The 15,913-nt window shown below is 43.6% G+C and overlaps 2 protein-coding genes and 1 long non-coding RNA gene across 3 annotated transcripts; 1 reads left to right on the forward strand and 2 right to left on the reverse strand.

Moving 5' to 3' along the window:
- Positions 1-3,318: 3,318 nt before the first annotated feature.
- On the reverse strand, positions 3,319-6,653 carry LOC144384623 (uncharacterized). Its single transcript, XR_013451436.1, has 2 exons — positions 6,543-6,653; positions 3,319-4,265 (listed from the first exon to the last, which is right to left on the reverse strand). It is a non-coding gene; the product is annotated as an uncharacterized LOC144384623 (long non-coding RNA).
- Positions 3,989-10,738, forward strand: pmm1 (phosphomannomutase 1). The gene is made up of 8 exons (XM_040191947.2): positions 3,989-4,124; positions 4,839-4,956; positions 5,751-5,827; positions 6,136-6,227; positions 6,567-6,666; positions 7,025-7,100; positions 8,940-9,055; positions 9,526-10,738. Exons 1-8 carry the CDS (start codon positions 4,041-4,043, stop codon positions 9,646-9,648), a joined length of 786 nt encoding a protein of 261 aa, XP_040047881.2. The 5' UTR covers positions 3,989-4,040; the 3' UTR covers positions 9,649-10,738.
- A 246-nt stretch (positions 10,739-10,984) lies between these two features.
- csdc2b (cold shock domain containing C2, RNA binding b) lies at positions 10,985-15,783 on the reverse strand. Its single transcript, XM_040191949.2, has 4 exons — positions 15,574-15,783; positions 13,481-13,854; positions 12,854-12,976; positions 10,985-12,550 (listed from the first exon to the last, which is right to left on the reverse strand). The coding sequence occupies exons 2-4, from the start codon at positions 13,660-13,662 to the stop codon at positions 12,388-12,390; spliced, it is 468 nt and encodes a 155-aa protein (XP_040047883.1). The 5' UTR covers positions 13,663-13,854; positions 15,574-15,783; the 3' UTR covers positions 10,985-12,387.
- Positions 15,784-15,913: the final 130 nt, after the last annotated feature.

A 15,913-nucleotide genomic window follows, 5' to 3' on the forward strand; every position in this document is an offset into this window, starting at 1 on the left:
CTCAACAAATACTAAATGTATTCTCGTCTAATAGCCATGTTGGTCTGCGGAGACAAGCTCTGGTCCCAGATGATCAAACTCAATGTCTAATAACTGTTGGGTGGCTTTGACTTGGGATTCATGGTCTGAATTTAATTTTGTTCGGTGTTTTGAATCTTGACTGAATAAAACGCAAAAACCAATGACATTTCTGATGGTGAACAGGACACTTGATGAACGTCTGCTCGTTAGCATCGTCGCTGTGAGTGTGTCAGATGTTGATGCAGAGCCAAAGCACAGCCTCACATGCTAACAAACCTACACCTGCTCACATCCATCCTCCATCCTAACACGTGTCCAGTTAGCAAACTAAGATTCTATTGTGTAACCTCAGATTTTGGATGGAATAATTACTGTACACAATTTTATCAACTTTGTACCTAATGTCACGTCTATAATGTCTGCAGTTTTTTTTTGTGTCGTTGCTTTATTATCCGTGCAACCTCGTCACTCATCTTCTACAAACACACTGTAGTCTTATTGCGGGTCCTAAATCGCGCTGGTGTCAGAATCTTTATGACTCCATGATTGAATTGTCTTTCTCACACTCCTTTTGTGTTCTTTGCTTCACTGCTGATGATCATCATTGGGGTGGACAGATATTTACATTAACATTTACATGTCTTTTTGTGAATTTGAATGAGCTGTTTCCTTCTCTCTCCATAAGCTCAGCTGCGTACATGAAGAACACATGCCGGTCACGTAGTGTGCTGTTTTACATTTTCCAATTTACACCAAAACCCACTACAATATTACGCTGTGTGATTCTACCACACAAAACAAGCAACATTTACACACGTTTGGACACAACATTTCAAAACTTCCTGTCTTTCCAGTACAATTCATCATCCCGCTGCTTCCTGTCTGGCCGCCACCATACGGGGTCGTAAACGTCTCCAACAAGCACACACGTATGACGTGGTAATAGCATGGTTGGCTTGGGGCACACGGCCATTTAGACCCATTACTGCCTCATGTGAAGAGGCTCACGGTCCCAACACACCCTGGCTTATTACCTGTCAGAGGAAATAGTAAAGTGTTAAGAGGAACAAGACTCTTTGTTTTACCGTCTCTTCATGACTGTTTAATAGCAACTGAGCGCTGTTAACAGTGGATGTTATTGCCAGCTGGAGAAAAAGATGTTTTTTATCTCTTTGAAGGTTCACATGAGCAGGAACAAATGAGCCTAACGAGACACATAAACAGTTCATGGGATGCGTTGACAAAAACTAAAGCCAGTCATTACCCTTAAATAAAGGTTAATGGTATTGGAACCCGTCTGGTTTGGAAACATGAGGATTGGGGTCAAAGTCGGATAAAGAGGAATGTTCATGGTTTCACAGGCTAATGATTAGTTTGTTTATGAATAGTCAATAATTGCCCTTTGCTGGCTTCATCATACGATTTAATCATATCAATTGGCCACATAAATAACTGACTCACCTTGTTGACCATACATTTCTTGGCTTTCGTCACAGCAAAAGGAACTTTGAAACTGCGACATGAATGACAAAATGAGCGCGGTCGAAAGGCGTACGCACCAATGCTAGTGCCCTATGTGCAAAGGTACGAAACATATGTGAATATACCAAACCAAAAAAGGGGTCAGGTTGGTTTGTGTTCAGACACTATCTCTTATTCTGAAACTCATGTCCTCACAGTGGTGATTTATGATCGCTTTGAAATGTGGGAAAGAGAAAACATAAAAGTGATTCATGGTGGCAGTATTAAGCTTGTCACCTATTGCAAAACGGCCCGAGGCAAGAATCCTACGCATATCATATGTTATATCATGTGTTATTTAAGAGTTGGCCTGAATTATTCAGTCCTGTAGTCAACACAATAAAATCTTATTTCCGAGCACTTCATTTGTAGGGTAAGAAATGTGAGTTTTTGGCTGGGTTCTGTTTGGGTCACTGATCAGAGTCTTCCTGTGAGCACAAAAGCACTGACGGCCTATTTGTCTCACTGCCATTCTGCCCTCTTGTGGATGTGTTGGTTCAAATGACCAAAACGCTGTCAAGATTCACCAGACACCACCAGCACATGAATGACAACAAATCGCTGTAACTATTTCCCTCAGAAAATAACATGGTGGTGACTCGATTGATTAATTGGAGAGAGATGCGTCTATACATACGCATTAACAATGATTCAATGCAAAATGCCACACAGCATTAGTTTTGGTGAGTCTGTTATTGGTTTCTGCACGTCACCAGCCCTGCACCGCGCTGCGTTTAATCTATTTTGACTTAAATGTAATTATATCAAATGTACATGATGTATTCTTAACTATCTCGCTGACATCCTCCAGTCTAATAAGTCTAAACACTAAATGTAAAATAATCCAATCCAATATATTCTAAAATAATATAATATTCTCATCCAATATATTAAAACCTACCATAATTTCGCTAACGCATCTAATCTAATATCCAATAATATAATGTAATGCAATTATTTTTTGGAATGAACTGTAATTGAATCAAATGAACTGTTGTTTGTGCGTGAGCTGTCAAACTGTTGAGTGTTTGAGAGACAGTTTGAGCCCTTTAGCAAGATGCCGACTTTTCCCCCCAAAAATAACCGACAACTCATTGCAATGTGATGATGTAAACGGGAAAAACAGTGAAAGCACGAAGACGTAAACAAAGGTAAACAAAGAGGACGGCACATGTGTGCTAAGCATATGTCAGGACAGAACATGGAAGACAAATCAAGGAGGTAATGCGTATGAAATAAATACCCTCAATTGTACATCATGTTTGTTTACGTTGTCACGATTTTGCAGCAAAGAACTGTCTCATTTATATTTACACTATTTGAAGCCTCTAGAGACTCAAAGTGACTCAGATCTAAACGAGCTTATTTGTGTCTTCCACTTGGATAATAGCTCTATATGTTTATCACAGCGGGATGTACTGTACTTCACACCTGTCACTTGCTTAACTATTTGTCATCTCTCGGTACAGAGAGTATGTCCTCCTAGTAACCCTCAAAGTCTACATTGATACTATTATTATTATGATAGTATTATTATTATTATCTCTTAAGTGACTGGCTTTAAAAATGAAACAAAAACAAAATAGGTCGGAGGGAAGTAAAACAACAAGACCCTTGTTGCAGAGTATAGAATGATCTTTGAGACTTAACAAAAGAATCTTTACTATGTGTTATGAAACCTCATAAAATCAGGGAAACAATTTTTGCCCCTAATTATTTCTTACGATCAAAACAGCATGAAAACCCTGATCTATTTAGAGAAGCAGCAAAAGAAAATGGCAATGTCATTTTTAATTATTAAAGATAAATGAAGGGAAGCAGGGAAACAAATAAACCTTGCAAAGGGTGTATATCAAGGATAGTTACTCAATCACAGTCGTAAATTAATCAAACCAGTCAGAATCATCTGCATGTTGCTCCGTCCTTTAGACCTGTTCATTAATAATGACTTTTCACATTCTCAGGCAGGATTTCTATTAAATCCCTCTGGTGTTTACTTTTTATTTAACAAGGTATAACATAACTGTTACGACGTCTCCGCTTTCTGTTCTACATCCATCACTTCCACTTCTTCTCCAGTAGGTAAAAGGTCAGATGGCGCTTGACTCAACCGCCCCGCCCACTTGTTTACGTCAAGGCAGCCCTGCTCTGATTGGCTGCCGGCTGTGCAGCCTACAGTCTTGCAAGAGCGACACATCCAGCGGGTCGTGTTTGTGGAGCTTGAAGGGTTCCGTCGACCCGGCTGATCCGAGCCGAACCGTGACAGCGGGGCCGTAGACACGAAGAAGAGGAAGCTAAAGAAGAAAAACAAGCCAGCTCAAAGAGATTGAATTAATTTAAAACCATCTTTAACACAGTTATTCATGCGGATATTTTAACTGCAGCTGGAGACTTTGATTATTTTCTGTGTATAATTACGCGGGGTTTTTTTTTTGCACGAGCGTGGACCTGTGACACGTGCAATTTGTAAAGAAGGAACAACACGGAGAGAAGAAGAAATGGAGAAATCAAACGGCTACTCGCCCGAACGGAACATCCTCTGCCTGTTTGACGTGGACGGGACCTTGACAGCACCTCGAGAGGTGAGCATCTGTATATTTACAGGTTACCGCTTATTGTGACCTTCCATTGCACACGCTTCCTCAACAGCTGCACGCTCCCTGCAGCTCCTCTCGCTCTCCCGCTGTCACCATTGGACTGTGCATTCTTTGCAGGGAGGGCGTCTGTTTGTGAGAGGACACAGTGTCTTATTCATCTGCACGGTGGCGTATTTATGTTCTGTCAAAACACACATGGAAACGTCGCGCATACTGGCTCCTCTTATGAATATGTTTAGATCTCCACAAAGAAACATGTCTTAAATGCAAATTGCCTAAAACCTAGTTGTGTTTGTTTTTGTCACTGAGTGAATTATGTCAAGAAGAGTATCTCCTCCCTCATTTAGTGTGATTTATTTAGTAATATTTTTTGCTTTGTCCTTTTGCCTTTTTCCTTGTTTTTCCTTTTGTTTTCATGCGCCCATTGAGTTTGAATGTTTGGGTTCATTTAAGGTAACGTGTGTGTGTGTGTGTCTGTGTGTCTGTGCGTTCGTGCATGTGTGTGAGTATGTGTGTGTGTTACATAATGTGGTGCAGCTTTTCTTCCATATGCTGGAATAATTGGAAAGTTGTACCAAATTATAATACCACATACTACAAATTATGCAGCATTGTCCATTCTACTCTGCTCTCTGCACTGAGGCTTTATAACACAGATTTGTGTGTGTGGGTGTGCGTTTATTTTCCTGAAATCTGCAGAAAATTGATCCCCAGTTGGACGAGTTTTTCCAGACCCTGAGGAGGAAAGTGAAGATCGGCATCGTGGGAGGTTCCGACTACTCAAAGATAGCCGAGCAGCTCGGGGAGGGGGATGATGGTGAGCGGTCCTCTTCCTGTCTGAACCACAGGCGGTTTACTGGCTGCACGCTGTGTGATTTACTCTGCTGGATCCCACTTGATGACCTGACACTTATTAGTGTGATTTCTGCTTAATTGGACACCAGTCCACAGAGACTGGGAGGAAGGTCCGGGGAATAATGTGGGATTTAGGCCATCATGTGGCTTTATAGAGAGTAACACAAAGTCCGTCTATCAGACCCACTACGACAACCCTTTATTGTGATGCAATGTGATGGCTAACTGATGGATTTCAGCTCATCACCATTGTCTCAATATTGGTTTGGTCTACTTTATTAATCTATAACCCGTATGGCTGCATGCGTGAAAAACTGTCTCTAAAATGCAGACGTCGGGCCAAATAGGAGCCATGTTGTTTCATATCCTTGCCAAGTGTCCTAAAATGTGTCTCTTTTTATCCTTTGTGATGCACACGTTTGCAGCATATGTTGTTGTTGTTGTTACAGCACAATCCATTCACACGTACAATCCAACCGTTATCTTATAGTCATCTTCCATATGCCTTTATTATGCTGGATGTTGTGACTGATGTCTTATTGAAGGTAAAGTGGTCAAAGACGCTTGTAGACTTTTCCAGCAGTCTGCTGTTTGCAGGCACAGTTACTGACTAAAGTAGAAAGGTCAACAAGAATAAAGTTGGCTTTCCAGGCAATGTTACATTCACTGTAATCTGCTACCAGGTCAATTATAGCGGAAGAGCCATTGTTAATTTACCATATTAGCCCATTTAGCCCTCTGTCTCCTCTCTTGCAGTGATACACAAGTTTGACTATGTCTTTGCTGAGAACGGGACAGTGCAATACAAAGATGGGAAACTCCTCTCAAAGCATGTGAGTGAACACTGAGGCGACACGATTGTATGTATTGTATAAGCTGTTTCAGACAGAAGATATCATTCATTAGCCTGATTATGGTTAACGGACAATTACTCAAGAGGGGAAAGTGAAAGAAAAGAGAAAGAATAAAATTAGGTTATGGCTGTAAATCTACCGAGGCCACCGCTTTTTCCACATCTTGACAAGCCCAATTTCCAGGTCAAAAAAATCAAATGCATTTCGTTTCAGTCACCTATTACAACGGTGGGACAGAGCACAGCCGGTCGTGTGTTAATGAGTAAAGTGCGTTTTCATCACGTTAGGCGATACAGAACCAGATCGGTGAGGAGCTGCTCCAGGACCTCATCAACTTCTGCCTCAGCTACATGGGGCTCATCAAACTGCCAAAGAAAAGGTGAGACTTCGGCCGACCTTATGAGTCAGTTATTTGATTCCCCAGGTGGACAAATGCACGTCCACTGTACGACTTTATTGGAATTTATTAATACTTTATTACACAAACTACACCAAAAGTCTCTGGCGATTGGACTCCATCCTGATGTGGGACAAATTCTTTGCTGAACTGCCGCTGAAGCTTACTAGCCAGTTGTAGCAGCAACAGTCATTATGACTGTTGTGTAGTAATACAGCTAAAATTGCATTTCTTCATCTTTGGGTTGGGGGGCAGGATTTGGTATTATTCAAAGCCAGATCCAGCTTTCTGTCTCACCTCAATCCTCTTTTCTGCCGGCAGGGGAACGTTCATTGAGTTCAGGAATGGAATGCTCAACATTTCCCCCATCGGGCGGAGCTGCACACTGGAGGAGCGAATTGAATTCTCTGAAATCGACAAGGTAAAAGACATTAGTGCAAATTCACCCGATTTGCAATGAGTGAGTCAAAGGCCGCCCATCTGTGGCTCTGTTCCACGAAATGTGCCCAATTAAGCAGACAGCGAGAGGTCAACACAATGTTGAGCTTTCAGGACCGTTTAACAGGAGGCCCATTGACGGTGCACAGAGCCAGGAGCCAGATTTGACCCTTAATGCAGCTCAATCCTGTATACTGATATGGTAAAAAAAAACATGCACAAGACAAATGCACGCATTTAACATCTGGAGAGCAGGGCAGATGATGGGTACGAGGGTGCGCAGGTACAGTGTGCAGTTAAAAAGTCAGCCGGGTCTGACTGCTTTGTCACTTTCTCCACAGAGAGAGAAGATCAGGGAGAAATTTGTTGCCGCCCTGAAAGAGGAGTTTGCTGGGAAGGGACTGCGGTTCACTAAAGGTGAGGAAGCTGACAGAAAACCACGTTTAAGTTTACAAGCGTGTGGACCAGCAAGAAAACACGCACCCTCTTCAGATTTTATCCCCTAATCTATCCCCTTTGTATAATTTCAGTGGATACAACTCATTGGTCATACGTCTTAATGTAACCTTTTGAACCCTAATGTCCCCCTCAAATGTCTCTCGAAGACACAAGAAGTATACACAGTGGTAACGTGTAGTTTTATCTGTTGTCACTTTCCCCTCTACCCTGACATCCACGCTGTGCAATGGGCCTTGTGCTTTACGTCGGAGCCTTTTGTCAACTATCTTCAGCCGACAGACTCTTTCTGTGGCAACGCGGCGGTCTAAGGTTCATTGGATAATGGATGTTTGCTTACGTGCTCTGCGAGGCGTTTGCCCCAGCTGACGTCGCCTGAAGGCTGATCACAATGCAGACAAACAAAGCCCAGCGACAGGCTGCTGCCAGTTCTGGATCCCTGACACGCAGACACAAGTAAACGTTGGAACAACATTTCAACTGCGCAACATTAACCGAACTGAAAAAGGCTGCAGGTGGCTTTCTGCTTCTATACGGCTGCCGATCTCTTATTAGTATCCACAGATGGATATTCTTCTCTGCCAGTGTTTTGGTACATTTTGTAAAAAGAAGAAAAAAATAACTTTAATGAAATCTCCAAATGTACTTTGTGAAATACACTTTGCCTTACCTTATCGTTTGCAAGTACCTTCATAATTTCCAGGGTTGGTTCTAAAATAAAATGTATAGATGTTGCATAAGAATTCTTTTGATCTGCAAGGGGGTTCAGAATGTACGAACACTGATGATATCAGGTCAAAGATTGTATCCTGTGTTGATTCTTTATCTTGAATCGTAGTAATCACAGAGGGGGAGGAGCTTTGGGGGTGAAAAGGATTACATGTCAGCAGCCCGACTTCTTCCTCTGCTCAGGAATGAAAGAAGCACACCAAGCAGCCCGGGGGGGGGGGTTTGAGGCCCTGAGGTGTGTTGGGTTGAAGGTGCTCGGGTTGGAGGCGTGTGGAGGGCGGGTGAGCGATGCAGCCCTCTGATTGGCTGGATGCTCCTTGTTGCTCCCAGTCGTTGCCTTTGTTATTGACTGACAGTATTCGTGGGGGGAAGGGAAGGTTGAAAGGTCAGTGCTGGGTTGAACTTTGGAGGACGTGCTTGACTACATTTTCACAGTTCATAGGTCAATTGACTCGACAGCTGAGTTTTTTCCTTTAAAATGTGGAGAACAATGAGCTGTAAGGAGAACCGGAGGGGGACTGTGAGAAGAACACATAACACGTCGCAATCAATGACCTTATCTACGAGCTGCAGCCGCAATCACGCCTGTCTCTGTGGTCTCTGGATTCCCTGAATGTAGAAAGTCTTTGTAATTGGTTGATCAATGATGGACGCACATTGGGTGTCTTTTTATTTGTGGCGAGTCGTGTTTTTCCAGACTGCACTGCGTCCCTCTGCCAACGGTTAAAACAGAGAGGTCCAACCGCGCCGGATCTCTCTGCTCAGACACCAAGCAACGTCTGTCCTGCAGAGCTCGGCTTGTTGTGTGTAAATAGGTGGAAGAATGGAAGAGGGAAAGTATTCAACCACATAATGAGTGAGCTGGTTCATGTTGTAGACGCAAACACTTCTTTGTCAGCTCGTTTCTGGAAGTGTTGGCAAATGTGTGTTTGCTCATATCACAATGCTTCATTTCCCTCTTTTAAAATATTCCGTATTGTGCAAGATGTGTGTTGAAGGATTAGAATGTGCACGGCTAAAATGACAGGGACGAGGATGATGACAACGTTCTGTGGTCCGTGTGTTTCTTAGGCGGCCTCATCAGCTTCGACATCTTCCCAGAGGGCTGGGACAAGAGGCTGTGTTTGGAGCAGCTGGCCAGCGAAAGTCTGGACACCATCTATTTCTTTGGCAACGAGACGTCAGATGTAAGTTCATCTTGGGAAAGATTTAGAAAAGGGCCGGGGTCAGTGATGTGGATGCAGGTGCTGACTGACTGACTTTTAATAATTCAATTCTTGCGCGGCCGAAAGTGGTTGAATACCTCTTTTCTACAAAACCTGAACTGTTGCTAACAACAGACTCTTTTTCTTCAAATTTAGCAACCTGGCTTGAGAGATTTGCACCCATTCACACTGCTGTCGACAATATCCGCAGCAAAATGATTATCTGATTATCTTATCTTACTCAAAGGATCTTCAGTTTGAAGATTCAACTGTAATCTGTGATCAAAGCCGACCGTAAACACATTGACTGACTGGAGACACGACAACAGTGGTCGGATCAAACGGTCTGTCCAGGGTCAGAGGTCGAAGCTCAGCGAGAGTTGGGCTGAGAGGATTTCAACATGGCTTGAAGGTTTATATAGTTTATAGTCTTTGGATGGTGCTCTTTTCAGGGGGGAAACGACTATGAGATCTTCAACGACCCGCGGACCGTCGGCTTCACGGTCTACTCCCCGGAGGACACGGCCCGCTTCTGTCGGGAGCTTTTCTTTAATGCTTCACCCCACGAGCCCTGACGTCCTGGAATGCCCCCACCTCCCCTCCACCCTTCTTCGGCCCGCTGGTACGACAACGAGCAACACCGGCCCATATTTTAACTGCTGAAAAGTACTACTGATCATGTCATTATTAATAGGATTACTCTAAAGACCAATAGGCCGCAGCCGGGTGATTTGACTAAATGTGCGCAATAAATCCGGCTGCTTTTTTATTCTGTTTTTAAAAAAATTGAGAAAGTGTTAAATGTTGATGTATGTGAAGGTTTTAAATACTGTGTAAAGTGTAAAGGCACTGTGAAGCATGTGAGGAGCCAAAAAAAGCATGGAGAGATTCTTAAATATTCAGCAGTGTTGGATGATGTAGAATGATTCTTGCACGTTGGTGTAGTCGTGTTGATCACTGCTGAAGAAGGAGAGTGAAGCGAAGCCGGTGAGAAGGATCTGCTGGTGTTGGGAGTCTGCAGTTGGCGACGTATAATTCACTCCAGGTATTTCCATGTCTCTGCAGCGCTCTGAGCTGGATGAGATGTATTCTTTATTTACTGTGTAATCCCGTAAATATCAAATATTCAGTTCAGATTTCGATTTAACAGCTCAACATTAATGATGCAAAAGAACATAACCAGTGAATTAAGCTACTGTGACCAAGTCACTCTGCAAACCTTTGTCAGTTGATATGACACTTGATATTACTTTGTATGTAAAACATTTTTACGAGCTGGGTCGTGTCCTGCACGCTGCCTGGCTGCTTGTATCCATGCTTATTGCTAATCTTTTTCAGACGTAGTTTTTAACAGATGCTTAAAGGTTTTTTTTAAGTAACTTTTAAAATTTTGAATATTGAAATTTTGTTTGGTTTAGAAAAAAAGAGCCTCCTGGATATATCTTTGTAGTAAATATGAAGCTTTTGATGAATCCTCAGCTGCAGTTCTGTGTGTACACTCCTTCCACAAATAAGACTTAATGGATCATGTCGACAACCACAAGCAGGGAATTAATTCATGTTAATGTTTCACTGATTAAAGAGATCGATCTTGTTGTCTCTCAGTCATTTATGGATAAAAAAGGAATTTGTTCAATTCATGGTAACAAAGCTTTTTTGATAACATCACCAAACTTGTGTGTTTCTTTCTTCTTTTGGATGTGAAAATGTAACAATCGTTGACTACAGGCCCAAATAACACAAATACATAAATAGCACTCAAGTTTATATTTCATCTACACCAAAGACCAAACATTATTGCTTAATTGTATTATATTGCTAACTTTCAACCCCACTATTTAAATAAGAAAACTCTTCCTCCCCCAGATTCACTCCCTCATGCACCTAAAGAAACACAGCTTCCATCAGACGTGTGAATCATAAAATGCTTTAATGTTCTTTCAAGGCTCAGCAAAAGTAATCATGGGCTCTTCCACAAAAGAAAGTGTCCTTAAATAAATCTAACATGTTGAACAAGTTCAGGCAGTGGCACGGACATACAGACACGATGCATAGATGCTCTATGGAATAGAAAATGACACACAGCACACTGAGCAAAACCTGAACGACTACAAACAGCGCGGATGTGACGTTGACTATGACGTCGTGTACCATCACGCTGACTACATTTAATAAACCACACACAGATACGTGTTTTTCTCATAATAGAAAAAGAGATTTACAAATAGTTTTTTTTTTTAAATCAGCAGATTTTCTTTCCAACAAAACAACAGATTTTGAAAAACCCGACCGTGAAGTCTGGAGCTGTTCTTCTGGCAGTTTCCGTTTTGGAAGTTCAAATTTCTTTAGTGAAAGCTTTCACTGTACTTACAATCTGAAGATAAACACAAATCTGATTAAATCATCAAATAAATAACTAAAATAAATAACCACAAACAACACACACAACCAAGGATTTGTGTTTTCCAGGAGAATACTCCTTCTTTCCATTCACAGTAGTGTCTTTTTTTATTTCATGCTCGGTTTAATGTGATCTGCCCCTGGACCTCCAAGACAAACCTCAGAACTTTGAACTTGACGTGACACCCGATAGGAGCTCATTACACTTTCTGTCTATTCATATTTAGTGACATTGCGTTGATTTAATTTGTGTAGCAGGGATTTACTTGGTTTACCTGCCATTTCATCACCTTTTCCTTCAAATCTCTTCAACATCAATTCCCTCAACTACTTTAACATCTGTTATCTTTGTTGTTCAATTCAAAGCTTCTTCTCGACCAAAGTCTAAAGTGTGCAGGCTGTGATAATCTGACCCACACTTGCACCCAACGTCCTGGGAACGCTGGTGAAGTAAACAAGTGCACAACAGACGCAAAGATGGGAAACGGAATTCTGTCCTTCGATGCACACACACACTCCGTCACGCCTTAGATCTGCAAAATAGTTATAACCTACAGTTTGGTAGTTTTTATACTTTTACAAAGCTGATCTTTGTGAAAAATGAGGCCCAACAGACTTTTCCAGCTCTATCTTTTGCCTATCAACTTGTTATCTTAAATCTGACTTAAATCATGACAATAATAGAAAGAAATCTTTAAAATGTGTCTTTCCTAAAGGTGAATAAATAGTCAGTCTTACATACACAGCTGTTAAACAACACCACCGACACACGAGTCGTCCCGGGCACTTTGCTGCGTAGATAAAACATGCTTCTAAAGAAAGGATTTTAGCAAATTGTACGTTATTGGTCCAACTACATGTCCAACCCCCCCCCCCCCCCCCCCTCCACGCCCTGCGAGGCCCTGAGTTCAGGTCTACGAGCTCATGATCTGCCCAGACCAGGTCTCGTGTTTCGTCCCTGGGTTGAGATGTATGATCTTCACCTCCACCGCTTGCACCTTCAGGTTCTTGGGAGGGACTCGACTCACTTTGTACGTGACCTCGTCGCCCTCTACTGGGACGTACTCCCCCTCGATGCTGAAATAGAGCAAAAGTAGGCCGATTAAACCATGAGAGAAAATCTTCCTTCATTCCGTGTTGGTTTTTAAACGGCTACAGACCAAATGTAAACATGCTTAAAGCATGGGAGACTCGGTGAAGCCACATATATCCATCAATCACATTTGCCAGCTCAACAAACAGGATACAATGAGTCCAGTAGATGTAATTTCAACCTCAATCGTCGAGTCTCTGCTTTTTAAATCAGTCATTTTGAGACAAGATAATAGTTCAGAGCATCATCCTCTGTAATACATTGACTGAAGTCTTATAACAACTCACTCTGAGATGTGGACAAAGATGTCTTCTCCACCGTGGGATGGTTGGAGGAAGCCGTGACCTTGTGACCTGGAGAAGTTCTTACACACGCCCTTAAACACGGGACCTGAGGTAGCACGTACCGTACTGCAGCCAAAGAGAGGAAAACAACAATAAGCACAATAAGCATAACATCACTCATCTCTTTACAATTCACTGATGTTGTTGCAACGTCGCAGTAATCTTATGATTAGTTTAGGGAACAAAACCACTTGGATGGAACACAACAAACATCATGGTTGGGCTTAAAATAGCTAGAAGGCGTAAAACATAAACATCAGAACATAAAAAGCAAACAAGTGACAAACAGCCCCGTGTCTGTTTATTCATCTGCAAACATCAACCCCCTCTTGCCCCACTGGATTCAGTCAGTCTTTAAACTCCATGAGGTTTGTGCGTCAGCACCACGCGATAAAGCGTTGGTATCACAACGGTGCTTCGGACCCATTATTAGTTCTGGTTTGGTGGCTACAGGCTCATCACAGCTTTCCTAATTCTAATGTAATGACAATTAAATGAAACGGAAAACCCCCAACGCGTGTGTTTGTTGACCGTCTTCCTTCCACCCCGTTGGTAAATAGACGAACTCACGCTGAGTAGGTGCGGTTGCGCTTAGTGGGCAACGGGCTGGGCAGATCCCGGGGCAGCGGCTGCTGTTTCCCATCCTCCCATATGCGGCTGCCCTCCCTCAGGAAGGGGAAGGAGAGGCTGAGAGAGGCGTTGGGGGAGCGCAGCGGGGTCCTCGAGGGCGACGTGAGGCCGGGGTCTGCCATGTTGGACGGGACAGCGGCGAGGAGGGTGAGGGGAGACGGCGTGGGCGTTCAGGCCGCAGGCTGCCGATGGAACGCTGATACAGGCGTCCGTCCGCTGGTCTGCCTGCGAGTTCTTCCGCCTCAGAGGGGCACAGGAGGGCACGGCCGTTATCCGGGTCAGCGCTGTCACCTCAGGTCTGTCAGGAGCACGGGCTGCGAAGAGGAGGAGGACGCCAGCGAGAGAATGGGTGAGGGTCGGGGAGTTGTCATGTGGCTTTAGACCCGATGGGGTTGAGGGTGGACGGGACGCGTTATCCTGCCAAGAATAAGTCTGTTCCAGACACATCTTAGAAATAAGGGACCTGTGAGGCGGAACGGTTCTTTCCTCAGGAATACATCGTCATACCCCTTACATGTCAAACTTGCGTTATTAAATAGAAAGTCTGCCAATAGCTAATTAGATGTTGAGGTGACGCCTCCGTGGTCAATTCTCACGTCCTTTGGATAAAGTCCCGTCTCATATTCAATGGGCACTGCTGTTGTTATCTTGTATCCTGAAGCTGGGGAACTTTCTCGGGATGAATTTAATAAGAATGATCTAAATCAATGCAGCAGAGGCCAAACTATATAACTGGGTATGAATTCGACCGGCTCCAGAAATGTTCACTTGCAGATCGGCAATTGCATGTTTTCATCTCGTGGGAACACCCCAATGACATCAACAGGGTTATTTTCTCTGATTTGACAGACAACATCCACTGAAGACCAGTTGAGCTCTTGGATGTAAAATGAATGGACTGAACCAGTCCCAAATTAGATATAATGCAATTTTATGCTCAGTTGGTAACAGACTCAATTTCCTTGGAACCCTCTTGAATATTACACGCCAGGGTTTGTGGCTGAAGACGTCCAGAGCTTTGGATGGATATATTTGGGATTCATGCTGACCAGTACAAAGCTCCATCATTGCAGTGTATACTAAATATTTACATGGGAGCAACACAGTGCTCTTGTTATCCTCCAGTTTGTGAGAATTGGGGAATTATTCCTCTGTCCATCTGTGATCATCATCCCCGGAGGCTAAAATCCGCAGCATATCGCGTTAAATCAGGTGACCTTGCTCTTCAATACCTCGTAATCCGGTTTGTCCCCACCGTGGTATTTTCAAGGTTATAATAAGAGACGACTGACGGATCTCCTGTCAGCACTGAGGCTCGAATCCAAACCCCCACAAACCATTTACACCGGCCCGAATAGCAAATAGACAGGGTGGTTTTCCGCGTCTACGTGTCTTTCACGCCCACTCCTCTTAGTGATGCAGCCTCGTGACGTCACAACAGCTGCAGAACACCGCCTACAGCGGCTCGTTCGTGACGTCAGCGCCCCGTTCAACATCTGCGTCTCCTACAACAGTAGTACAACACCTAATAGACATAAGTAGCGTGTACAAGCGTGTATATTCACTGTGTGTGTGTGTGTGTGTGTGTGTGTGTGTGTGTGTGTGTGTGTGTGTGGCGTTCACACACGTCTCGTGTACTATCGTGAACTCTGATGTTTAATTATTTGATGTTTAATCATTTGACGCTTGTTTCATTTCAGCTTATCAAGATAATTCAATGAATGAAAACAAAATTGACAGCCGTGTTGATTTCAGCAGCAGGCGTGTGGAAGGTAAAAGGCGTCGAGGCTGTTTGACAAAACGTAACATGAACAAAAGCAGGTTCATTGCGAGCAGCCAACGGTCTGACGGCGGAGACGAGCTCCATGCGACCACAGGCGGATCGAGCTCACGAGAACAGCGGTTCTTCGTTCTCCGGCCCTCGTCCTGTCGAGCATGCAAACAAGACATTGTCCCGATCCCCCAAAAACAAAGACACGCAGCCCCCCCCCCCCCCCCCGCGCACGGACTACTTGCACAGAAACGTGACTTACCGCATCGGGCGCGCTGCGATCGGCGTGTGTGAGTGAGCGAGCGTCCCGAGTCGCGGTGTATTATATAACGCGTTATTAAATAAATAAGTCGACTGGATGAGCGCAGTCCAACGGAGAGCCCTGATGTGACGGTGCTGCGGAGTCTGCGCAGCTGGCGGAGATTCCGATGGCGTGATGCGACGCCGAGCGCGCGCGCGCACGCGTCTTTGTGAAATACCTTTCTTCGTTCCTCGTGTGTATAATGTGTCTCTATAAAGAGATGGCCTAGAGGTATTCTCTGTTGCCATGACGTTTTATCATCAATACAAGTCCGAAAAAAATTGAGGATAAAATGCTGGGT

This window comes from Gasterosteus aculeatus, chromosome 11 (genome assembly GCF_964276395.1).
Source record: "Gasterosteus aculeatus chromosome 11, fGasAcu3.hap1.1, whole genome shotgun sequence".
Lineage (NCBI taxonomy): Eukaryota > Metazoa > Chordata > Actinopteri > Perciformes > Gasterosteidae > Gasterosteus > Gasterosteus aculeatus.